We start from the raw sequence: 27,174 nt of genomic DNA on the forward strand, positions 1-27,174 counted from the left end.
TAGACCAGTGTACAAGGTGTTGATGGCCAGGGAGCTCACACCTTAGTCTAGGAATTCTGTACCATCTGTATTATTGTTATTATCTAGTCTAGTTCCTGGAGTGTGAGAATCTTGGAGCTCACACTCAAGCTTGGGCATTGTTGATTGTCTGTTATGACCTTCTGCTTTTCTGACCATTCTTCTGATCTCTGATTCTGTACCTTTGTCTTTCTGATACTCTGTTGCCAGGCTCTGCTAGTCCCGGGATTCTGCATCTGTCTCCTGTCTCTATACTGTATCTGTCCGTGTGTTTACGACCTGGCCTGTCCGACCTCGAGAACTGTCTCTCCTGTTGGGAGATAGTTCACAGATCTGTAAGTGGCACTGCCCATTGGTGTTACTCACGTTCTGTCCTTCCCACTGTCTCGGCCTGGCTCCGCCCCTCGGGGAGCATCAGACCTGTGGAAGGAATCTGATCCATAGCAGTAGCTCTTACTGTCTAGCATCTATCTTTCGGGTGCTTTCCTCGGGGTGTTGCTGTTGCACCAGACACTCTCATCTCTCAGGTGTCCAGAGGTTGGAAGATATATTTGATTATCGGTGATACTGCAGATCATCAATAGTCGGGTGTACTCTGCATTCTTGGTGATACTGCGGATCACCGGTAATCAGACCCTCTCTGTGTTACACCGATCGTTACACAATATTAGACTTGTGTCTCTGCTCCTCATGTTTTATTTCTTAGCTGTACTACACATTAAACAATTAAAGCGCGCATGCGCCGTACTGCCACGCCGGCCGCCGTGATGACGCGAGGCGGCCGGCGTGTGACGTAATCTGCGTCATATGCGGAAGGAGCAGCCCGACACTCTGCTGAGTGTCGCCCGGGCTGCGGCCTGTCAGCCATTCCGGAGCGGGGAGAAGGAGAAGAGCTAGGACGCCGTCGTGGGACCTCCCGACCAGCACTGGGCTGGAGAAAGCCCCAGGTGAGTACAACTTTCATTTTTTTTATGAGCTCGGAGTCACTTTAAAGTGCTGACAGGGTAAATGACTTTTATTAACATGAGGTGTTTTGTTTGGTCAAAGCCCACTTCATCAAGTAAAAATAGTCTACAATTTAACCACTTGAGGACCACAGTCTTTTCGCCCCTTAAAGAGAATCTGTATTGTTAAAATCACACAAAAGTAAACATACCAGTGCGTTAGGGGACATCTCCTATTACCCTCTGTCACAATTTCGCCGCTCCCCGCCGCATTAAAAGTGGTTAAAAACAGTTTTAAAAAGTTTGTTTATAAACAAACAAAATGGCCACCAAAACAGGAAGTAGGTTGATGTACAGTATGTCCACACATAGAAAATACATTCATACACAAGCAGGCTGTATACAGCCTTCCTTTTGAATCTCAAGAGATCATTTGTGTGTTTCTTTCCCCCTGTTCTCATGCACTGAAGTTTCAGGCTGCTCTTTTCTTCCTGCAAACAGCTTTGCCCTTGTCTGTAATTCTTCAGTATGTGAAAGCCCAGCCAGCTCAGAGGACGATTTATCCAGCTTGTAAAAGATAAAAGAGAAGAGAGAAGCTGCTCTAATCTAAATAACACACAGGCAGTGTGCATAGAGGGGCCTGGAAGGGGGAGTTCATAGCAGAACCACAACACTGAAGAACTTGGCAGCCTTCCAGACACAGGCTGACAAGTCTGACAAGAGAGAGATAAGTTGATTTATTACAGAGACTGTGATAGTACAAAGTGCTGCAGTAAGCCAGAACACATTAGAATAGCTTTTGGAACTTGTAGGATGATAAAAAACAGGATGCAATTTTTGTTACGGAGTCTCTTTAAGGACCAGAGCCTTTTTCTCCATTCAGACCACTGCAGCTTTCACGGTTTATTGCTCGGTCATACAACCTACTATCTAAATGAATTTTACCTCCATTTCTTGTCACTAATACAGCTTTTTTTTGGTGCTATTTGATTGCTGCTGTGATCTTTAGTTTTTATTATATTCATCAAAAAAGACATGAATTTTGTCAAAAAAAATATTTTTTTTTACTTTCTGTGCTGACATTTTTTAAATAAAGTATAATTTCTATATACATTTTTGTCCAAATTTATTGTGCTACATGTCTTTGATAAAAAAAACAAAAAAACATTCAGTGTATATTTATTGGTTTGGATAAAAGTTATAGCGTTTACAAACTATGGTGCCAAAAGTGAATTTTCCCATTTTGAAGCATCTCTGACTTTTCTGACCACCTGTCAGGTTTCATGAGGTGCAAAAATTCCAGGATTGTATAAATACCCCCCAAATGACCCCATTTTGGAAAGAAGACATCCTAAAGTATTCACTAAGATGCATGGTGAGTTCATAGAAGATTTTATTTTTTGTCACAAGTTAGCGGAAAATTACACGTTGTGACAAAAAATAAAATCTTCTATGAACTCATCATACACCTAACAGAATACCTTTGGGTGTCTTCTTTCTAAAATGGGGTCATTTGTGGGGTTCCTATACTGTCCTGGCATTTTAGGGGCCCTAAACCGTGAGGAGTAGTCTTGAAACCAATTGTCTTAAAATGACCTGTGAAATCCTAAAGGTACTCATTGGACTTTGGGCCCCTTAGCGCAGTTAGGGTGCAAAAAAGTGTCACATATGTGGTATCGCCGTACTCAGAAGAAGTAGTATAATGTGTTTTGTGGTGTATTTTTACACATACCCATGCTGAGTGGGAGAAATATCTTTGTAAATGGACAATTGTGTGTAAAAAAAAATCAAAAAATTGTCATTTACAGAGATATTTCTCCCACCCAGCATGGGTATGTGTAAAGATACACCCCAAAACACATTATACTACTTCTCCTGAGTACGGCAATACCACATGTGTGGCACTTTTTTGCAGCCTAACTGCGCTAAGGGGCCCAAAGTCCAATGAGCACCTTTAGGCTTTACAGGGGTGCTTACAATTAGGCACCCCCCAAAATGCCAGGACAGTAAACACACCCCACAAATGACCCCATTTTGGAAAGTAGATACTTCAAGGTATTCAGAGAGGAGCATAGTGAGTCCGTGGCAGATTTCATTTTTTTTTGTCACAACGTGTAATTTTGGGTGCAAACAGGGGTCTGAGGGGTGGGCAGGGGGGGGGGTCTGAGGGGGGCTGTGGGCGATCAGAGGTAAGGGGGGGGATCAGTGTGCTTGGGTGATTACCTTCGTGGCTGCAGCCTGCCCTGGTGGTCCCTCGATCACTGGGACCACCAGGGCAGGAGGCAGCCTCTATAATACGCTTGTATACATTACAAAGCGTATTATACGCTTGTATTTCGGCGATCTGGATGCTAGTAACCCGCCGGCGCTTCCGAATGGCTGGCGGGTTACTGCGCAAGGGGGCGGAGCCTGTCGCCAGCGCCTGATCGCGTCACACATGACGCAATCGGCGCATAACCACGCCCGCCGCTGACACCATCGGCTGTGGGCGGTCGGCAAGTGGTTAATAGGATGAAAGAGAATTCAAAATCACAATGTTAAGCTAGAGATTAAACTAACACTTAATGCATATGCTAAATGAAAATCCTTGTTGTAATGGTTTTGCTTATTTCACAGGCTAAAAAGGGAAAGATTGATTTGCAAACATTTGCCAACCTCTTGGTAAGATTGACATAAAAACATTTACACTCGTTTTAGTTCAGCATTGATATCCTGTGCCTAAAAAACACTTATTTCCACTAGCAATCGCTAGCGTTTGCGCTAAACGCTAGCGATTGCAATTCAGCAAAGTCCTAATTTTTCCTGGCGATTGTGATTGCGATTTTGCTATGCAATGCACTGCATAGCAAAATTGTCGCAAAAATTGCTCTGCTCCGTGATCGCGCTTTTGTAAAAATCACATTGCGCTAGTGGAAATAACCTACCGCAATTCCTATGTTATTTACCAAACCCTAGCGATTTGCGATTTTGCGATTCAGCAATTGCAATCGCCTCTAGTGGAAAAGGGCCCTAAGGCCTCTGTTCACACTATCATGCATCTATCTCCTGACTATCTATACTCAGGCATCTATCCCTGGCTATCTATACTGAGGGACCTATTCCTGACTATCTATACTCAGGCATCTATCCCTGGTTATCTATACCGAGGTACCTATTCCTGAGTCCTGACCAGGGCCGCCATCAGAAATTTTGGGGCCCCTCACAAATCATCAGTCCGCCCCCCCCCCCCCCCCCCCAAACTGAGAAATGTGCGTAGCCATTACATGTTGGCAGAGCTAGTTGGAGGCTTGCTGTCCACAAATTAATCACGAATAACCACGGTGGATACTCGTGATTCAAGTTAGCTCTAATTGCCACAGCTGAGCGGCTAGATGCGGCGGGGTTAATTACCCAGAACGCCGCTCTCCGCCCAGCGTTTCAACGAGGTGCAAGTTTCCGAATGGACGCGTTGCAAGCCTCGATATCGAGCACTTCCTCCTTCAAGCCGGAAGGAGGAAGTGCTCTATCATTTTTTTAGAACCTCCCAGTTTTATTTTCTGTTTAAAAAAGCTAAAAAAGTAGGTTTAATGCTATTGTCTCATATGGTAATGATTCAGCTTTTCCCATAGTCTCGCAGTTAGCAATCATGTGACCCCCAACAAGACAAATTCAGCAATCATGAGGCCCCCAACAAGACAAATTCAGCAATCATGAGGCCCCCAACAAGACAAATTCAGCAATCATGAGGCCCCCAACAAGACAAATTCAGCAATCGTGAGACCCCCAACAAGACAAATTCAGCAATCATGAGGCCCCAACAAATCATGAGGTCCCCAACAAATCATGAGGCCCCCAACAAGACAAATTCAGCAATCTTGAGGCAATGAGGCTCCCAACAAATCATGAGGCCCCCAACAAGTAAAAATTCAATCATTAGGCCCCCAACAAGACAAATTCAGCAGTCATGAGGCACATAAATAGACAGCATTTCACATAAATAGGCAGAATGCCCCCTTATTATGGTAGACACCTCTCACCTGGATTCTGACAGGGACCCCCAGGTTAGGTAGTGAGTGACATGGAGCCCTTTTAGCTAGTGAGTGAGTGACAGGGAGCCCCTTTAGGGAGTGAGTGAGTGAGTGAGTGAGTGAGTGAGTGACAGGGAGCCCCTTTAGGGAGTGAGTGAGTGACAGGGAGCCCCTTTAGGGAGTGAGTGAGTGACAGGGAGCCCCTTTAGGGAGTGAGTGAGTGACAGGGAGCCCCTTTAGCTAGTGAGTGAGTGACAGGGAGCCCCTTTAGCTAGTGAGTGAGTGACAGGGAGCCCCTTTAGGGAGTGAGTGAGTGAGTGTGACAGGGAGCCCCTTTAGCTAGTGAGTGAGTGACAGGGAGGCCCTTTAGCTAGTGAGTGAGTGACAGGGAGGCCCTTTAGCTAGTGAGTGAGTGACAGGGAGGCCCTTTAGGGAGTGAGTGAGTGAGTGAGTGAGTGAGTGACAGGGAGCCCCTTTAGCTAGTGAGTGAGTGACAGGGAGGCCCTATAGGGAGTGAGTGAGTGACAGGGAGCCCCTTTAGCTAGTGAGTGAGTGACAGGGAGCCCCTTTAGGGAGTGAGTGAGTGACAGGGAGCCCCTTTAGGGAGTGAGTGAGTGACAGGGAGCCCCTTTAGGGAGTGAGTGAGTGTCAGGGAGCTCCTTTAGCTAGTGAGTGATTGACAGGGAGCCCCTTTAGCTAGTGAGTGAGTGACAGGGAGGCCCTTTAGGGAGTGAGTGAGTGTGACAGGGAGCCCCTTTAGCTAATGAGTGGGTGACAGGGAGCCCCTTTAGCTAGTGAGTGAGTGACAGGGAGGCCCTTTAGCTAGTGAGTGAGTGACAGGGAGGCCCTTTAGCTAGTGAGTGAGTGACAGGGAGGCCCTTTAGCTAGTGAGTGAGTGACAGGGAGCCCCCCCCCCCAGCCGCCGCCGCTGCTTCCCCTACCTTGCCAGCAGCATCAGACCTCAAGATCAGCGGCGACCCGACCAGTAAGAGCGGGCGCTGGACGCACCCGCTCTATATGCGGAAGTGATGTGATGTCAGTACGGGCGCTGGGTCCTAGCGCCCGCACTATTGTCGCCGCCTGATCGGGGTCTGACGCGGCGGCGGCGGCTAGAGGGATGGAGGGAGGGAGCAGCGGCCAGGGGAGGTTGAGCGGCGGTCGGGCGGCACCCGCTAGGGCCGCGGCGGGGATGGGGCCCCCCTGCAGGCCCGGGCCCGTGACGGGAGTCACGGATGTCCCCCCCTGATGGCGGGCCTGGTCCTAACTATCTATACTCAGGCATCTAATCCTGGCTATCTATACTGAGGTACCTATTCCTGACCATCTATACTGAGGCATCTAATCCTTGCTATCTACAGTATACTGAGGCATCATCTAATCCTGGCTATCTATACTGAGGTACTTATTCCTGACTATCTATATTGAGGCATCTTATCCTGGCTATATTAAGGAATCTAATCCTGACTATCTGTACTGAGGTACCTATTCCTGACTATTTATACTGAGGCATCTAATCCTGGCTATCTATACTGAAGCATCTATTCCTGACTATCTATATTGATGCATCTAATCCTGGCTATCTACTGTATACTGAGGTACTTATTCCTGACTATTTATACTCAGACATACTGTATATCCCGGCTATCTATACTGAGGTACCTATTCCTGACTATCTATACTGAGGTACCTATTCCTGACTATCTATACTGAGGTACCTATTCCTGACTATCTATACTAAGGTACCTATTCCTGACTATCTATACTGAGGTACTGTAACGATCTGCTCAGCGGTCTGCACGGGCAGACAGCTGTTTGTCCATTCCTTAAGTCTGAGGGCTGTAGGTCTCTAGAAAAGAGACCTGCCTGTGCTTTGCAAATATCTGACCTGTTCTGCTGCTGAGCAATTTGCATACACTTGTCATGCAAATGGCCTAGCTGCCTCCTTGGAAGGCTTGCAGTATAAATACCATGTGATCCCAGAGTCCTTTGCTGCTCATAGAGGTTTGTTCCTGCTGGATTCACCTGGAGTGTCAGCCACTGCTATCTTAGTATAGTTAATTCTTGGGGAGCGCTCCTTGCATTCCTAGTTAGATCAGTCAGTTTGTGTATATTTGTACTGCCTATTCTGTCCTGTCTTGTCTGTCGTGATTGCGCTGTCGCCAGCGGCGGTTGATAGCGAATCGCTCTGTCTTGTTTGAATCGCACTAGCCTCTAGCGGTAGCGGCTGTGGATCCTTCTGATCTGAGTTCCTGGAGTGTAAGCTGGAGCAGCGGTTGCTACTGGCTACCTCATTTGTCTGTGTTGTCTGTTTGTGCTTATTTGTGTTACTTGAGGCTAGTTAGGGTGGCGTGCTTGTCTCCGTTGCGCTTTTCGTGCGGAGACCGCGCTGTAAACGCGTTCGCTGTTGCGAATAAATGCGGTGTTCGTGTTTAGCTAGTGTTTATTATTTTTCTTATCTTTTATTGTTGTTTGCTGTGCCTTTGCTACTTTCGTGCTCTGTCCTGCTCAGTCTGGTGTCACTGTAACAGGGTGACTCTGCCAGAGTATTTAGACTACCATGGGTCCACTCAAACAGGTCAGAGTAATGCTGCTTTAAGAGCAAAAGGCATCACCCCTTTAACATGCCCAGCCACAGGAAGCCCCTCCCAGGAATCTACAAAGGGCTCTTCTGCCCTATACTCTGGGCTCAGTACAGCTCGGGTGGATGGAGTGAGAGGAGCAGAGGCAAGTTACTCACTACCCATCTTGGAGCAGTACCCAGTTTGGAAGCGTGCTGGCGGCTTCAGAGCGAAACAGCAAGCATTGGAGTGTAAGACCTCTGCTCTACCAGGAAAACCATCCAGAGAGAAGTTCAGAGCACTGTGGACACAGTGGGGTGGTGTGAGGCCTGGTCTTCTAGAAACTTCTGAGGCCTGATACAGTCTGCTGAGTGAGATGAGACCAGCCTGCAGAAGCTGAACTGCTCAGGAGGACTTTGATGCAGAAATCTTGGAAAGCGCAAGTACCAGAAACTGAATCCACTAAATTCTGTTACACCAGTTTACAGAACTGTCTATTGAAGTTATATGTGCATTTACCTTTGCTTACTACTGCCAGACATGCTGGGACTTGTTGTCCTACTGGACTGTGTTCTGTGATAACACAACCCTATGCACAGTGCTTCATTTCAGTTGCATATATCTGATGTGTTGCAGTTATACGTTTGTGATTTCCACTGCTAAGAATCCTTACTAAAATAAGATTTGTTTAACTTTCAACTGCTTGTGATCCTTTGGTTCCACTACACACACCTGCTGTTACATTTTTGGCGCTGCTGAGCAGGGTAGTGACTAGTGTTGGGCGAACAGTGTTCGCCACTGTTCGGGTTCTGCAGAACATCACCCTGTTCGGGTGATGTTCGGCCGAACACCTGATGGTGTTCGGCCAAACAGTTCGGCCATATGGCCGAACTAAGAGCGCATGGCCGAACGTTACCCGAACGTTCGGCTAGCGCTGTGATTGGCCGAACGGGTCACGTGTAGTGTTGGGCGAACATCTAGATGTTCGGGTTCGGGCCGAACATGGCCGAACTCCGAACATAATGGAAGTCAATGGGGACCCGAACTTTCGTGCTTTGTAAAGCCTCCTTATATGCTACATACCCCAAATTTACAGGGTATGTGCACCTTGGGAGTGGGTACAAGAGGAAAAATTTTTTTAGCAAAAAGAGCTTATAGTTTTTGAGAAAATCGATTTTAAAGTTTCAAAGGGAAAACTGTCTTTTAAATGCGGGAAATGTCTGTTTTCTTTGCACAGGTAACATGCTTTTTGTCGGCATGCAATCATAAATGTAATACATATAAGAGGTTCCAGGAAAAGGGACCGGTAACGCTAACCCAGCAGCAGCACACGTGATGGAACAGGAGGAGGGTGGCGCAGGAGGAGAAGGCCACGCTTTGAGACACAACAACCCAGGCCTTGCATGAGGACAAGAAGCGTGCGGATAGCAATTTGCATTTTGTCGCCATGCAGTCATAAATGTAATACAGATGAGAGGTTCAATAAACAGGGACCGGAAACGCTAACCCATCACAGATGTTCATTGTTCATGTTACTTGGTTGGGGTCCGGGAGTGTTGCGTAGTCGTTTCCAATCCAGGATTGATTCATTTTAATTTGAGTCAGACGGTCTGCATTTTCTGTGGAGAGGCGGATACACCGCCGATCTGTGACGATGCCTCCGGCAGCACTGAAACAGCGTTCCGACATAACGCTGGCTGCCGGGCAAGCCAGCACCTCTATTGCGTACATTGCCAGTTTGTGCCAGGTGTCTAGCTTCGATACACAATAGTTGAAGGGTGCAGATGGATTGTTCAACACAGCTACGCCATCTGACATGTAGTCCTTGACCATCTTCTCCAGGCGATCGGTGTTGGAGGTGGATCTGCACGCTTGCTGTTCTGTGTGCTGCTGCATGGGTGTCAGAAAATTTTCCCACTCCAAGGACACTGCCGATACCATTCCCTTTTGGGCACTAGCTGCGGCTTGTGTTGTTTGCTGCCCTCCTGGTCGTCCTGGGTTTGCGGAAGTCAGTCTGTCGGCGTACAACTGGCTAGAGGAGGGGGAGGATGTCAATCTCCTCTCTAAAGTCTCCACAAGGGCCTGCTGGTATTCTTCCATTTTGACCTGTCTGGCTCTTTCTTCAAGCAGTTTTGGAACATTGTGTTTGTACCGTGGATCCAGAAGGGTATAAACCCAGTAATTGGTGTTGTCCAGAATGCGCACAATGCGTGGGTCGCGTTCAATGCAGTCCTAGGCCGAAGAGGTCATAGCCTAGGGTCACAAAACCTGTTTATTTGGGCAATTTCAATGGTGGCGAGTCTGACGTACATAAATCGCAGCAATGGCCGTTAGCAACGTCTGAATCTCACGAAATGTCTCATGCAGGTAGAAGACATATTGTTAGATAATTTTCTAGCATTGTAGGGACCCTTAGGGGGATCATGACTGGTGAGTTTTGCCACTGCTGAGCCATTGCCCTTTGAAATGGTGTGAGATTTTGGAACGGTAAATAGGAGGCCCAATGAAAGCCTATGGGGGATTTTACCAATTTTGGACCCCTGTAACTCTGGTTTGCAGAGATGTAGGGACCCCATCTTTGGAATCCAAGTCTAACAATATGTCTTCTACCTGCATGAGACATTTCGTGAGATTCAGACGTTGCTAACGGCCATGGCTGAGATTTATGTACGCCACCATCACTACCATTGAAATAGCCCAAATAAACAGGTTTTTGTGACCCTAGGCTATGACCTCTTCGGCCTAGGGGCCCAAAACTCACCAGTCATGTTTCCCCTAAGGGTCCCTACAATGCTAGAAAATTTGGTACTGCTGAGCCATTGCCCTTTGAAAAGATGTAAGATTTTGGAAAGTGAAATAGGGAGGCAATGAAATCCTATGGGGGATTTTCAGGCGCGGAGCTAGGGGGGGTCGGGGTAGGTCAAGTGCCCCCGGGCGCCGGGTCCCTAAGGGCGCCCAGCTGAGCTGATTTTTTTTTTTTTTCTGCGGAGGGGAGCAGCGCAGAGAAGAGAAGAGGGAGAGCTATGTGGACGGTGGAGAAGGGGGCCATCTCCCCCCCTTCTCTCACCTTAGGGCTCTCCCTCCCTCCATCGCTGTCCCCTCCGTTATTGTCCGGGTGCTGGCGCAGCGGGCGGGACTCACCTCCGTCTCGCTCCAGCGCCGGCCGGAAGTTCGGATCCCGCAGCCGCTGCTCTGGTCTGGACTAGACCAGAGTAGCGGCAGATCCATCCGTGCTGCGACGAGACGGAGGTAAGTTCCGCCCGCCGCTGCCAGCACCCGGACATTAATGGAGGGGACAGCGAGGGAGAGAGAGCAGCTCTCCCTCTTCTCTGCGCTGCTCCCCTCCTGCTGGGGAGGCAGGGAGGGGGGCACCTGGCTACCTACTCTGGGCATATATACCCCTGGCTACATCTACTGGGCATATATACCCCCTGGCTACATCTACTGGGCATATATACCCCTGGCTACATCTACTGGGCATATATACCCCTGGCTACATCTACTGGGCACAAATACCCCTGGCTACATCTACTGGGCACAAATACCCCTGGCTACATCTACTGGGCACATATACCCCTGGCTACATCTACTGGGCATATATACCCCTGGCTACATCTACTGGGCATATATACCCCTGGCTACATCTACTGGGCATATATACCCCCTGGCTACATCTACTGGGCATATATACCCCTGGCTACATCTACTAGGCATATATACCCCTGGCTACATCTACTGGGCATATATACCCCTGGCTACATCTACTGGGCATATATACCCCTGGCTACATCTACTGGGCATATATACCCCTGGCTACATCTACTGGGCATATATACCCCTGGCTACATCTACTGGGCATATATACCCCTGGCTACATCTACTGGGCATATATACCCCTGGCTACATCTACTGGGCATATATACCCCTGGCTACATCTACTGGGCATATATACCCCTGGCTACATCTACTGGGCATATATACCCCCTGGCTACATCTACTGGGCATATATACCCCTGGCTACATCTACTGGGCATATATACCCCCTGGCTACATATACTGGGCATATATACCCCCTGGCTACATGGACTGGGCATATATACCCCCTGGCTACATATACTGGGCATATATACCCCTGGCTACCTACTCTGGGCATATATACCCCTGGCTACATATACTGGGCATATATACCCCCTGGCTACATATACGGGGCATATATACCCCTGGCTACATCTACTGGGCATATATACCCCTGGCTACATCTACTGGGCATATATACCCCTGGCTACATCTACTGGGCATATATACCCCTGGCTACATCTACTGGGCATATATACCCCTGGCTACATCTACTGGGCACAAATACCCCTGGCTACATCTACTGGGCACAAATACCCCTGGCTACATCTACTGGGCACATATACCCCTGGCTACATCTACTGGGCATATATACCCCTGGCTACATCTACTGGGCATATATACCCCTGGCTACATCTACTGGGCATATATACCCCCTGGCTACATCTACTGGGCATATATACCCCTGGCTACATCTGCTGGGCATATATACCCCTGGCTACATCTACTGGGCATATATACCCCTGGCTACATCTACTGGGCATATATACCCCTGGCTACATCTACTGGGCATATATACCCCTGGCTACATCTACTGGGCACATATACCCCTGGCTACATCTACTGGGCATATATACCCCTGGCTACATCTACTGGGCATATATACCCCTGGCTACATATACTGGGCATATATACCCCTGGCTACATCTACTGGGCATATATACCCCTGGCTACATCTACTGGGCATATATACCCCCTGGCTACATCTACTGGGCATATATACCCCTGGCTACATCTACTGGGCATATATACCCCCTGGCTACATATACTGGGCATATATACCCCCTGGCTACATGGACTGGGCATATATACCCCCTGGATACATATACTGGGCATATATACCCCTGGCTACCTACTTTGGGCATATATACCCCTGGCTACATATACTGGGCATATATACCCCCTGGCTACATATACGGGGCATATATACCCCCTGGCTACATATACTGGGCATATATACCCCTGGCTACATCTACTGGGCATATATACCCCTGGCTACATCTACTGGGCATATATACCCCTGGCTACATCTACTGGGCATATATACCCCTGGCTACATCTACTGGGCATATATACCCCTGGCTACATCTACTGGGCATATATACCCCTGGCTACATCTACTGGGCATATATACCCCTGGCTACATATACTGGGCATATATACCCCTGGCTACATCTACTGGGCATATATACCCCTGGCTACATCTACTGGGCATATATACCCCCTGGCTACATCTACTGGGCATATATACCCCTGGCTACATCTACTGGGCATATATACCCCCTGGCTACATATACTGGGCATATATACCCCCTGGCTACATGGACTGGGCATATATACCCCCTGGCTACATATACTGGGCATATATACCCCTGGCTACCTACTCTGGGCATATATACCCCTGGCTACATATACTGGGCATATATACCCCCTGGCTACATATACTGGGCATATATACCCCCTGGCTACATATACTGGGCATATATACCCCCTGGCTACATATACTGGGCATATATACCCCCTGGCTACATGGACTGGGCATATATACCCCTGGCTACATATACTGGGCACATATACGCCTGACTATATATACTGGGCACATATTATTCTCCTGGCTACTTATACTGGGCATATATACCCCTGGCTACATATACTGGGCACATATACCTCTGGCTACATATACTGGGCACACATATCCCTGCCTACATATACTGGGCACATATACCCCTGGCTACCTGTTCTGTGGACATCTCTACCCCTGGCTACCTGTTCTGGGGACATCTATACCGCTGGCCACCTATTCTGGGGACATCTATACCGCTGGCCACCTATTCTGGGGACATCTATACTGCTGGCCACCTATTCTGGGGACAACTATAGACCTGGGGCTACCTATTTTTGGGGAACCACGTCAGATTGAGTGTATTTTGGAGAACTGCTGCCAGGTGAGAGGTGTCTACCATATTAAGGGGGCATTCTACCTATTTATGTGAAATGCTGTCTATTTATGTGACTCATGACTGCTGAATTTGTCTTGTTGGGGGCCTCATGGTTACTGAATTTGTCTTGTTGGGGGCCTCATGATTTGTTGGGGGCCTCAAGATCGCTGAATTTGTCTTGTTGGGGGCCTCATGATTGCTGAATTTGTCTTGTTGGGGGCCTCATGATTGCTGAGTTGGTTATGTTGGGGGTCTCATGATTGCTGAATTTGTCTTGATGGGGGGGGCTCATGATTGCTGAATTTGTCTTGGAACATGCTGGAAGGTACATACTGAGGGAGGGTGGGTGAGCGTGAGCCTGCTAACCTCCATATACATTTGGCTCCACCCATAACCACGCCCACATTTATTATGTGACCACGCCCCTTTTTGGCGCGGCGCGGGGGTGCATTAATAGTCTTTGTCCCCGGGCGCTGAAAACCCTAGCTACGCCTCTGGGGATTTTACCAATTTTGGACCCCTGTAACTCTGGTTTGCAGAGATGTAGGGACCCCATCTTTGGAATCCAAGTCTAAAAATATGTCTTCTACCTGCATGAGACATTTCGTGAGATTCAGACGTTGCTAACGGCCATGGCTGAGATTTATGTACGCCACCATCACTACCATTGAAATAGCCCAAATAAACAGGTTTTTGTGACCCTAGGCTATGACCTCTTCGGCCTAGGGGCCCGAAACTCACCAGTCATGTTCCCCCTAAGGGTCCCTACAATGCTAGAAAATTTGGTACTGCTGAGCCATTGCCCTTTGAAAAGATGTGAGATTTTGGAAAGTGAAATAGGGAGGCCCAATGAAATCCTATAAGGGATTTTACCAATTTTGGACCCCTGTAACTCTGGTTTGCAGAGATGTAGGGACTCCATCTTTGGAATCCAAGTCTAACAATATGTCTTCTACCTGCATGAGACATTTCGTGAGATTCAGACTTTGCTAACGGCCATTGCTGCGATTTATGTACGTCACCATCACTACCATTGAAATAGCCCAAATAAACAGGTTTTTGTGACCCTAGGCTATGACCTCTTTGGCCTAGGGGCCCGAAACTCACCAGTCATGTTCCCCCTAAGGGTCCCTACAATGCTAGAAAATTTGGTACTGCTGAGTAATTGCCCTTTGAAAAGATGTGAGATTTTAGAACTGTAAATAGGAGGCCCAATGAAAGCCTATAGGGGATTTTACCAAATTTGGAGCCCTGTAACTCTGGTTTGCAGAGATGTAGGGAACCCATCTTTGGAGCCCAAGTCTAACAATATGTCTTCTACCTGCATGAGACATTTCGTGAGATTCAGACGTTGCTAACGGCCATTGCTGCGATTTATGTACGTCAGACTCGCCACCATTGAAATTGCCCAAATAAACAGGTTTTGTGACCCTAGGCTATGACCTCTTCGGCCTAGGACTGCATTGAACGCGACCCACGCATTGTGCGCATTCTGGACAACACCAATTACTGGGTTTATACCCTTCTGGATCCACGGTACAAACACAATGTTCCAAAACTGCTTGAAGAAAGAGCCAGACAGGTCAAAATGGAAGAATACCAGCAGGCCCTTGTGGAGACTTTAGAGAGGAGATTGACATCCTCCCCCTCCTCTAGCCAGTTGTACGCCGACAGACTGACTTCCGCAAACCCAGGACGACCAGGAGGGCAGCAAACAACACAAGCCGCAGCTAGTGCCCAAAAGGGAATGGTATCGGCAGTGTCCTTGGAGTGGGAAAATTTTCGGACACCCATGCAGCAGCACACAGAACAGCAAGCGTGCAGATCCACCTCCAACACCGATCGCCTGGAGAAGATGGTCAAGGACTACATGTCAGATGGCGTAGCTGTGTTGAACAATCCATCTGCACCCTTCAACTATTGGGTATCGAAGCTAGACACCTGGCACAAACTGGCAATGTACGCAATAGAGGTGCTGGCTTGCCCGGCAGCCAGCGTTATGTCGGAACGCTGTTTCAGTGCTGCCGGAGGCATCGTCACAGATCGGCGGCGTATCCGCCTCTCCACAGAAAATGCAGACCGTCTGACTCAAATTAAAATGAATCAATCCTGGATTGGAAACGACTACGCAACACTCCCGGACCCCAACCAAGTAACATGAACAATGAACATCTGTGATGGGTTAGCGTTTCCGGTCCCTGTTTATTGAACCTCTCATCTGTATTACATTTATGACTGCATGGCGACAAAATGCAAATTGCTATCCGCACGCTTCTTGTCCTCATGCAAGGCCTGGGTTGTTGTGTCTCAAAGCGTGGCCTTCTCCTCCTGCGCCACCCTCCTCCTGTTCCATCACGTGTGCTGCTGCTGGGTTAGCGTTACCGGTCCCTTTTCCTGGAACCTCTTATATGTATTACATTTATGACTGCATGCCGACAAAAAGCATGTTACCTGTGCAAAGAAAACAGACATTTCCCGCATTTAAAAGACAGTTTTCCCTTTGAAACTTTAAAATCGATTTTCTCAAAAACTATAAGCTCTTTTTGCTAAAAAAAAATTTCCTCTTGTACCCACTCCCAAGGTGCACATACCCTGTAAATTTGGGGTATGTAGCATGTAAGGAGGCTTTACAAAGCACAAAAGTTCGGGTCCCCATTGACTTCCATTATGTTCGGAGTTCGGGTCGAACACCCGAACATCGCGGCCATGTTCGGCCTGTTCGGCCCGAACCCGAACATCTAGATGTTCGCCCAACACTAGTAGTGACCATGGATCAAAATCAATCTTCCTCCACATTATCAGGCGGGTCCGCACCCAACCCCCCGTCGGTGGGCGGGGCTCCATTCGCTATTCTTCCAGTTGGAGCATTAGCTCATTATTTGCCAAAATACACAGGATTGGCCAAAGATCTCAGTGATTGGGCAGAGCGGCTACATGGGCTTATCCGTTCTCATTCTGTGCCAGAAGCCCAGCAGCCAGAAGTTGCTTTAAGTGCCCTTGAAGGTGAGGCTCGTCGCACAGTATTCCATTTGCCTGAATCAGAAAGAGATACAGTTGATAAGATTGTAGCCTACCTTGAGAAAATCTTTGGGGACCAGGGATCCCTGCATGGCCTACAGAAGCAGTTTATGACCCGGGTACAGGGTGCGGATGAAACTATCCCCCAATATGCAAATGCTTTGCAAGATCTTGTAGCTGCAATCCATAAAAAAGAGCAGCCAGGAAAACCAGTATGGGCAGCCCCAGACCTGTGGCTAAAGGAGCAATTTATGCAGGGACTCTGTAACAGGAGAGTAAAGGGAAAAATACGTGAACGTATGAATACATCTCCTGACCTTACATTCTCAGCACTGCTAGCCCATGCTATTGCCCTCTCGGCAGAAGAAGAAAGCAGTAGGCATATTGTTGCTCATCAGAATTTCCCTGTGAATGAGACTTTAGTTAGCACAACAACTGTGCCAACTACGACAGCCCCTGCAGAGACCTTGGAGATGGTAGTCCGTGATCTGGCGGAGACAGTTAGTGGGTTACAGGCGGAGGTGGCGCAGATGAGAAGGGCAAGCCAGTACATTCATCATAGCTCATCTTCACAGTCCAGTGAACGAACTTCTGATGTGGGTCCAGAATGCTGGAACTGTCATAAAAGGGGACATTTATCCCGTGCATGCCCTCAGAAAAGGAAACCTAAACGTACGGAGCCATTAAACTAGCACGCCCTGCTGTGAGGAGTCACATGGCTGGGCGAAATCAAGAAGAGACTCCACACACAGAAATGTCAAAATTGGTAGGAAATTCCCCAATAGTCAAAGGCCTGTTTGAAGGAAAAGAAATAGAATGTCTGTTTGATACTGGGTCACAGGTGACCATCATAAATGAGGGACATTACCGAAAACTATTTCCAGGTCGACGGACTGACTCTGATGCCCCATGGGTGACCCTAACAGCTGCTAATGATCTGACAATACCTGTAGTGGGTATCACCTGGATGACTGTAGAATTATGGGGCCTGAAGCTTGGCCAGAGAGGGGTTGTAATTGTGAAAGGAGATGCCACCCATAAGCCACCTGTTATCCTAGGTATGAATATTATTCAGGATCTTGTAGATGTGGACTGTTCCAAACAAAAAGGGGTCTCAGGGCCCCCAAGAACAATTCATATGGAGTTGAAAGCCCTTCGGAAAAAACAGGAGGCCCAAAGAGAGACTGATGCACTTTCTGAGAAAGTGGGAGTTGTCAAGGTGTTTAGCGGAAAAGTTTTGGAAGTAGCTCCACAGCAGGAAACAGTGATCTATTTACCTGTCGGTTCACAAAGGTTGCTGCAAGGGCTCACAGTGATGGTTGAGCCGCTGCCAATCACTGAAAGACCATGTTTGGCTCGGACTTTGGCTGTGGTGCAACAAGGCAAGGTTCCGGTGAGGATATGTAACTTTCAACCAAGCCCTCTACGTATCCCATCGGGTACCACACTAGCTGAGCTGTATTCAGTATCCCAGGTCTCAGCAGTGGAGCCTCCACAGATTCAGCTAAAGCATAGAAGGGGACAACAGTTTGAAGCCAAGGTGTTTTCTGTTTCCAATTTCTCTGGACCCACGAGATCCTGGAATGGGGAAGCCATCCTCCAACAAATACCATTATCTGCAGGAGATCTTTCACCAGGAGAAAAAGAAGCTCTTACCAAGCTGCTAGACAACCATGCTAAAGCCTTTTCCCAGGGGGACCATGACCTTGGCTGTGCCACTGGAGTGGAGCATGAGATCGTTACCAGTAATTCTGCTCCTATTAGGGAGCGGTTCAGAAGTATTCCACCACATCTCTATCAAGATGTTAAACAAATGATCACTCAAATGCTGGAGCAAGGGGTGATTGAAGAGAGTAAAAGCCCATGGGCCGCGCCAATAGTTCTTGTGAAAAAGAAGGATGGGTCATTGCGCTTCTGTGTGGACTATCGTAAGCTGAATGCGGTTACGGTACGGGATGCATACCCTCTGCCCCGCATTAAAGAGTCTCTAACAGCCCTGGGGCGAGCAAGATATTTTTCTACATTAGATTTGGCTAGTGGTTACTGGCAGATCCCTGTAGCTGAACAAGACAAGGCGAAGACAGCTTTTGTTACCCCCATGGGACTTTTCCAGTTTAAGAGAATGCCCTTTGGGCTCACAAATGCCCCTGCTACCTTCCAACGGACAATGGAACATTGCCTAGGAGATATGAATCTTGATCACCTCCTGATTTATCTTGATGATATTATAATCTTCTCATCAACATTTGAGGAGCATCTCCAGCGACTGGACACTGTGTTCTCTAGATTATTTAGTTATGGACTCAAGCTAAAGCCAAAAAAATGTCACTTACTGAAGCAATCAATAGAGTTCCTAGGGCATGTTGTATCTCAGAAGGGGGTACATCCCAATCCAAATAAAGTGGCTGCTATACAAGACTGGCCACCACCACGAACTGTGACAGAGGTTAGAGCTTTCTTAGGGCTTGCCGGGTATTACCGGCGTTTCATCACCCATTTTGCTCAACACACTGCCCCAATTCAACAGTTACTTAAGGGAGCAGACCTTAAGGGACAATCTGCAAAAGTTGACTGGGGCTCTGAGCAGCAAAGTGCTTTTGAATTCCTGAAAACCCAGTTAACTTCCGCACCAATACTGGCCTTTGCAGACTTCTCGTTGCCTTTCCGCCTGCAAACAGATGCAAGCACCAAAGGACTAGGAGCCATTCTGTCTCAGGTGCAACAAGGTAAAGAGAGAGTGATAGCCTATGCAAGTTGAAGTTTGCATGAATCAGAGAAGAACCCTGCCAACTATAGCTCATTCAAACTAGAATTACTTGCCTTGGTGTGGGCAGTAACTGAGCGCTTTGTAGAATATTTAACTGGTGCCAAGTTTGAAGTATGGACCGATAATAATCCTTTGGTGCATTTGCAGTCAGCAAAGCTGGGGGCCTTGGAGCAACGATGGGCTGCCCGTCTGTCAAAATTTGATTTTACCATACATTATCGACCAGGCAAAGATAATGCCAGGGCCGGATTTACCATAAGGCACTGTAGGCACGTGCCTACAGGCGCCTGGTGATGGAAGGGCGGCTCACTCCCCAAGTCCCTCCCTCCTGCATTACGTATGCAGAGTCCTGAGCGGAGTGTAAATGAAATGAGAGGTTGCTCACCCAAGTCTTGGCATTCCACTGACGAGATCTCCCTTCAGTCTGGGGCACCTCTAGCTACTTAATACTGAGGATAGCTCTGGCTACCTAATACTAAGAAGATCCTGTAGCTACCTATGATGGGCAAGGGAAGTAAGGGAGAAGTGATAGCCAGCAGACTTGTGGTGCAATTTGGTCGGGATTTGTAGGTTATTATAGGGCGAGGTCTTGGGCGCCAGGACCTCTGTGCCTATAGGCTCCTGTGATCTAAATCCGGGCCTGGATAATGCTCATGCTGATGCCTTATCCCGTTATCCACACTGGTTACCAGAAAGAAACGTGGATCTCAACTATGAAGATGTAGAAATCCCTGACTTGACACACTTGGGCCAGAATAGCCCCTGCAGCCAGATACCTGTCACAAGTCAGAGCCTACTCACTACCACTCTAGGGAATCTTGATTGGAAAGAGTTGCAAAGGGATGATCCCATTATAGCACCACTTTTAGAATCAGTACAAAATAAAAAAAGACCTTCTCAAACAAATCGTCAGGACTGGCCAGCTGAAAGTGTAAGGTTACTTCAAGAGTGGAGCCGATTAATTATTTGCAATGAGGTGTTGTACCGCAGAGTGGCATTCCCACGTGACCCTGATATAACATGGCAGGTACTTCTGTCCCGAGCAAAGACCCTCTCTGTGGCTGAGAAGGTGCATAATGATTCAGGGCACTGGGGAGTTGAGAAAACCTACAGTTGGTTGCGCAGGTACTGTTATTGCGTGGGCTTAAGTACTATTGTAGAGAGAGTCTGTCAGCAATGCCATACTTGTGCAGCGGTGAAAGGAGGGGAGAGTGCAGTGCCTATCCAGACTTGGCGGACCTCTGAACCACTGGAAGTGTTGACAGTGGACTATCTCACTCTAGACATGTCTGAAGATGGCTTTAACCACCCTGGCGTTCTGATAAGATCGCCAGGGAGGCTGCGGGAGGGTTTTTTTTTAATAAAAAAAAAAACTATTTCATGCAGCCAACTGAAAGTTGGCTGCATGAAAGCCCACTAGAGGGCGCTCCGGAGGCGTTCTTCCGATCGCCTCCGGCGCCCAGAATAAACAAGGAAGGCCGCAATGAGCGGCCTTCCTTGTTTTGCTTAGATCGTCGCCATAGCGACGAGCGGAGTGACGTCATGGACGTCAGCCGACGTCCTGACGTCAGCCGCCTCCGATCCAGCCCTTAGCGCTGGCCGGAACTTTTTGTTCCGGCTACGCTGGGCTCAGGCGGCTGGGGGGACCCTCTTTCGCCGCTGCTCGCGGCGGATCGCCGCAGAGCGGCGGCGATCAGGCAGCACACGCGGCTGGCAAAGTGCCGGCTGCGTGTGCTGCTCTTTATTTGAAGAAAATCGGCCCAGCAGGGCCTGAGCGGCAGCCTCCGGCGGTGATGGACGAGCTGAGCTCGTCCATACCGCCAGGCTGGTTAATCATGCCCTAGTTATGGTTGATCATTTCTCCAAATTTGCTGTGGTTGTCCCAACCCGGGATCAGACTGCTCGAACAGCCGCACTATCTATCTGGAAGCATTTCTGTTTGCCGTATGGGTGCCCCCAAAGAATTCATTCTGACCAGGGTGCCTGCTTTGAAGGCGACACGATTCGAGAGCTATGTAACTTGGCAGGAATAAAGAAGTCTTGTACCACCCCATACCACCCCCAGGGTAATGGAGCATGTGAGAGGTTTAACAGAACTATCATACAGATGCTACGAGGCTTGGAAAAGGAAAAGAAAAGAAGATGGACCATGTACCTGGCAAAACTAGTCTGGAGTTACAACCATACCATCCATTCAGCAACCGGACGAACACCTTACCATGTGCTTTTTGGACGCACTCGGGGTGGTCCCCTTGACCTCTGGGCCTCACCCCCAAGTGACTCTCCTGGATATACACCCATCATGTGGATTCAAGAGCTGAAGCGCAGACTGAGAGAAGTACAAGAGTTTGTCAAAAGGAAGCAGTGGCAGGACATTGAGGGTGTTAGATCAGAGTCTGATGAATTGCGTCCAGGTGACTGAGTGCTTATTAGAAGAAAAGGAGCTCACCAATATGGGAAGCTGCAAACCCGGTGGGAGCCGGAGCCTTGGGTTGTTCTACGTCAGCCAATGAATGGAGTCCCTGTTTATGATGTCCTAAAAGAGGGTTCACAAGATAGGCCTAGGAGACTACATCGAAAACTGTTAAAGCGGTATACTGCCACTGGAAATCCAGATGTCCCTAGGGAGTTCCCAATGGTGGAAGAGCAACCTCCATCTCAACCAGTAAATCCTTTAGGGAATTTGTGGTATCTGCCAGTACCTTCTAACCCAGTGCCTCCTGTCGATGAAAATCTGGTGCCTTTCAACCAACAGGAGGATGATCCTGAACTGAACTCTGGTGAACTCTTACAACCCAGGGACATTCGCCGATCTCAAAGACCTAATTTGGGCAAGCCTCCTGCCCGTTATGCAGAGGAAGACTTTGTATGGACTCAGAGTTGATGCCTTGCTGGGGACAGCAAGGTCAAGTGGGGTGGAGTGTAACAGGGTGACTCTGCCAGAGTATTTAGACTACCATGGGTCCACTCAAACAGGTCAGAGTAATGCTGCTTTAAGAGCAAAAGGCATCACCCCTTTAACATGCCCAGCCACAGGAAGCCCCTCCCAGGAATCTACAAAGGGCTCTTCTGCCCTATACTCTGGGCTCAGTACAGCTCGGGTGGATGGAGTGAGAGGAGCAGAGGCAAGTTACTCACTACCCATCTTGGAGCAGTACCCAGTTTGGAAGCGTGCTGGCGGCTTCAGAGCGAAACAGCAAGCATTGGAGTGTAAGACCTCTGCTCTACCAGGCAAAACATCCAGAGAGAAGTTCAGAGCACTGTGGACACAGTGGGGTGGTGTGAGGCCTGGTCTTCTAGAAACTTCTGAGGCCTGATACAGTCTGCTGAGTGAGATGAGACCAGCCTGCAGAAGCTGAACTGCTCAGGAGGACTTTGATGCAGAAATCTTGGAAAGCGCAAGTACCAGAAACTGAATCCACTGAATTCTGTTACACCAGTTTACAGAACTGTCTATTGAAGTTATATGTGCATTTACCTTTGCTTACTACTGCCAGACATGCTGGGACTTGTTGTCCTACTGGACTGTGTTCTGTGATAACACAACCCTTTGCACAGTGCTTCATTTCAGTTGCATATATCTGATGTGTTGCAGTTATACGTTTGTGATTTCCAGTGGCGTAGCTAAGGAGCTGTGGGCCCCGATGCAAGTTTTACAATGGGGCCCCCCAAGCACTCTATACATAACAATTGATACGGCGCACCAAAATCTGCCAATGACAACTACAGTGTCAGAGGTGCAAGAAGGGGATCGGGAACAGTTTGTTAATGATTACCACTATTCAAAGTATCTACAGAAGTCATTATTATGAGCATAGGACCAATAGAGAGCTAATTCTGTAGTTAAGGGAGGGCCCTTCGGGGCCCCTCTGGCCCAAGGGCCCCGATGCGGTCGCTACCTCTGCACCCCCTATTGCTACGCCCCTGGTGATTTCCACTGCTAAGAATCCTTACTAAAATAAGATTTGTTTAACTTTCAACTGCTTGTGATCCTTTGGTTCCACTACACACACCTGCTGTTACATCACTATTTGGCAATCGCCATTCTTGCGATTGCGTTCCCACTTTGTTTCCGCCGTTGTGTGTGCACCGTCGCTGGGTGGCGACTAGTGTGGTGGACACACATTGATTCTGTCTCTATGCTCTCTCTCTTTGGGGGCTATCTTGCCTTGTGTTGCTTCTCTTCGTACAATTTTCATCTGGCATTTGTGGCAGCGCAGAGGGTTTATTCCTCTGCACTCCACAGCTCCATCTGCCGGTGGAAATTCCCCTCTACTGGTGCTTGCACCAAAAGCTGGGTTCTATTATTTTGACACGCTTGTGGTGGACTTCCGCAGTGTCAGCGCACATCTTGTGCGCAGACCACGGAGATATCCCACAATCGTTACAGGTACCTATTCCTGACTATCTATACTGAGGTACCTATTCCTGACTATCTATACTGATGCATCTAATCCTGGCTATCTATACTGAGGTACCTATTCCAGACTATCTATACCGAGGTACCTATTCCTGGACATCTATACTGAGGTACCTATTCCTGACTATCTATACTGAGGTACCTATTCCTGACTATCTATACTGATGCATCTAATCCTGGCTATCTATACTGAGGTACCTATTCCAGACTATTTATACTCAGGCATATATCCCGGCTATCTATACTGAGGTACCTATTCCTGACTATCTATACTGAGGTATCTATCCCTGGCTATCTATACCGAGGTACCTATTCCTGACTATCTATACTGATGCATCTAATCCTGGCTATCTATACTGAGGTACCTATTCCTGACTATTTATACTCAGGCATATATCCCGGCTATCTATACTGAGGTACCTATTCCTGACTATCTATACTGAGGTATCTATCCCTGGCTATCTATACCGAGGTACCTATTCCTGACTATCTATACTGAGGCATCTAATCCTAGCTACCCATACTGGAGGCACCTACTCCTGGCTATTTAATGTAGGGTGGGGAGGGCCCGCGTCCAAATTCCGCATCAGGGCCACAAGCTTTGTAGCTACACCACTGCATAATTATACATAAATATTTGCTTCAAATGCACTGGATGAGGTTTTCATGTGACATACAGATTCAAGGGCAGATTTATATTCTTTACATCCCCAAATCAACTTTCTTGCTATTCCGCCATCCATGTGCAATAGTGTCCTCCCATTCCATGTGCAGACCCCTTTTACATATATAACATTCATGTACAGTAGCTCCTCTCTTTCATGTACAGCTTCATTATGCATCCTCCCTTTTATATTTGCAGCCTCCTCTTCCATATTCAGCAACTTTTTGGGGAGGAGCTGCCCAAGGCCCAGGCCTTTGTGGTTTGTTTAGAAACGTGTCCATGATTGCATTGGATGGAATTTATTCATGTGTGGAAAATTGAAAAGCTGTCATGTATTCATATTTGAAAAAGATTTGTAGTAACTAAAATATTTTATTTCAGGTTGAGGGTAAATGCCTGGATTTGGTACCTGACCTTGTGGTAATATCTGTTAACTACTAACAAAGTGTTGTTGAATTTAACTGAATTTTTATTTTAAAAAAATGTATGCTGGAAGAATTTCATTGACCAGTACAATTTGAGTGTATTATGAAATGAATGTATCATGAAGAATATTTTCAATGTCGAAAGAGGCTCATTTGCCCTCTAAAAATAGGGATTGACAATATGATGTAAATAATTATGAACTGATGCAAAATTCCTGGCAATTTTAAGTAAATGTATGTACCTTAGAAAATGGGCCAATCAAGTTGCCCTGGTAGCAGCATTTGGCTTTTCAAGCTGCAGAAATGTGTATAAAATTTCAGCCTGGTATTATTTGCATATTTTAAACAATACGTTAGGGTTAGGCATCAACAAGGGTGTTTGTGTGGGGCGGTTAAGGTTAGGCATCAGAAAGGGCAGTTAGGGTTAGGCATTGGAGCAGAGGATTCTATGTGAGAGTAAGGTAAGGTTTAGCTAGCTATAGTAAAATATCAATATTTAATACTGATATTTTATTATCCTTGTATACACTTGAATAGTAGAATATTTGTATATTTACCGATAATCTATTCTTGGCTTTCCTGGGTGCCCAACTTTCCAGGCGCCCTTTTATTACTTACGCTGCTATGTTGTGAGTAGTATATAAACAACTCACTCCTCTCCCTACCTCATCCTCCCTCCTATTTATAACATATGGCTTGCGGGTATCACATATTATTTCCCACTTATACCCATGTGAAGTTAGTTTTACCGCCTAATTCATATTATTTCTGTTTTGTAAGATCTTGCAGCTATCATTTGTCTTCCTATCTTTGCATACAGCACAATGAGTTTGATTTACTAAGGCAAATAGTATGCCTTATCAGAGTTAACACACCTTATCAGAGTAGCATAGCGAGCACTACGAACTTGTGCCTGCTAATTGGCATTGACGAGAGCTCCACACGTCCTGCCCTGAGCCCCTGCGGGTCCAATCACTTTAAAGGAAATTATCCCCGCACTTTCATTGGCCCAATAGGCTGCATGTGAATTTTCCTGTCAAGTGACAGGCAGCCTACTGGACCAATCAAAGCAGGCATAAGTTCGTATCGCTCGCTATGCTACTCTTATAAGGCGAGCCAACTCTGATCAGGCGTGTTAACTCTGATAAGGCATGATAATTGTCTTAGTGAATCAAGCCCATACTGTTTAAATTACATCTTTCTGTTTCATATGAGCCATGCCTGTTCCCAGAACTGTGGGCTGTAGACTTCAACCTGTGTGTCTTGCAGTGCTGTGTTGTGACTACTCAGCAGGTGTACATTAAATATAGGTGCAAAGAAAAAGGGAGCAGGGTGAAGCCGAAATTTCAAAAAATGTTATCTATAACAACAATTTTTATCATTTGTTCTTCTTCATCTCTGTTAGATTAAAACATTTGTTAAAATAACGGTATTAAACGGGCGTGGCGTGAAGCCAAAATGTAAAAATATCATCTATAACAATGTTTCTTTATTTTTATCTCTGTTAGAATAATAAATATGTTAAAATACATGAATTAAATGGGTGCAGGGTGAAGATGATATTTAAAAATATTGTCTATAACAATGAAAATGAAAAATATTCACAGTGGTAATGACGATAGTAAAACATTAGCAAATACAGTATTACTGATATTTTACTACAACTAAACCTAACCCTACTCTCCCACAGAACCCTCCTACCTCCAATGCCTAATCTTAACCCCCCTTCCCCTTCCTAACACCTAATCTTAACCCTCCCCCTTCCTGACACCTAATCTTAACCCCCCCGCCCCCCTTCCTGGTGCCTAATCCTAAGACCCTCCTTCATGTTGCCTAACCCTAAAACCCCAGTGATCATGTACTTATGTTCACTCCTCCTCTCCTTTTTATCACAGAAGTGCTAAGGTTTAGCCCGCTTTGCTCCCTTCCCCTCTCCTGGCCCATGCACACATCTTACTTCAGCTTAGTGGCAGTCCTGACTATGGAAAACACAGCCTCCACTGACTGCTGACAGTAACATCTTGCGTGCTTATGTCTAAGCGGACTACGCTCCACCTCCAGCAGCCAACATCCCTGCATCTCATTCTTCTGTGTGCTATGTGTAGGTAGCTAGGCATACAACACTGCCTGTTGTGCAGAGTATTCTGCTCATTAACTTATTACCCTGATCATAGTCATGATCATAGAGTGTTTTTGTTACCCAATAAAAACATACATAGCCTCCCTTGTTCCAACACAAAATCATCTGTATACAAAGTTCCTCTGCACTTCTATATTGT

General features: G+C 47.2%; 1 protein-coding gene across 4 annotated transcripts in view; it reads left to right on the forward strand.

The window, feature by feature from the left end:
* LOC137521024 (uncharacterized) overlaps positions 1-27,174 on the forward strand; it is a 177,483-nt gene that overhangs the window by 124,945 nt on the left and 25,364 nt on the right. For 3 of the 4 annotated variants that reach the window (XM_068239737.1, XM_068239736.1, XM_068239738.1), the window contains 2 exons: positions 3,579-3,623; positions 24,852-24,890. The exons of the other annotated variant lie outside the window; for it this stretch is intronic. In XM_068239737.1, coding sequence (XP_068095838.1) covers positions 3,579-3,623; positions 24,852-24,890 — 84 coding nt within the window. The remainder of the gene's footprint in view (positions 1-3,578; positions 3,624-24,851; positions 24,891-27,174) is intronic. 4 annotated transcript variants of the gene reach the window in all.

The sequence above is a fragment of the Hyperolius riggenbachi genome, chromosome 6 (assembly GCF_040937935.1).
Source record: "Hyperolius riggenbachi isolate aHypRig1 chromosome 6, aHypRig1.pri, whole genome shotgun sequence".
Lineage (NCBI taxonomy): Eukaryota > Metazoa > Chordata > Amphibia > Anura > Hyperoliidae > Hyperolius > Hyperolius riggenbachi.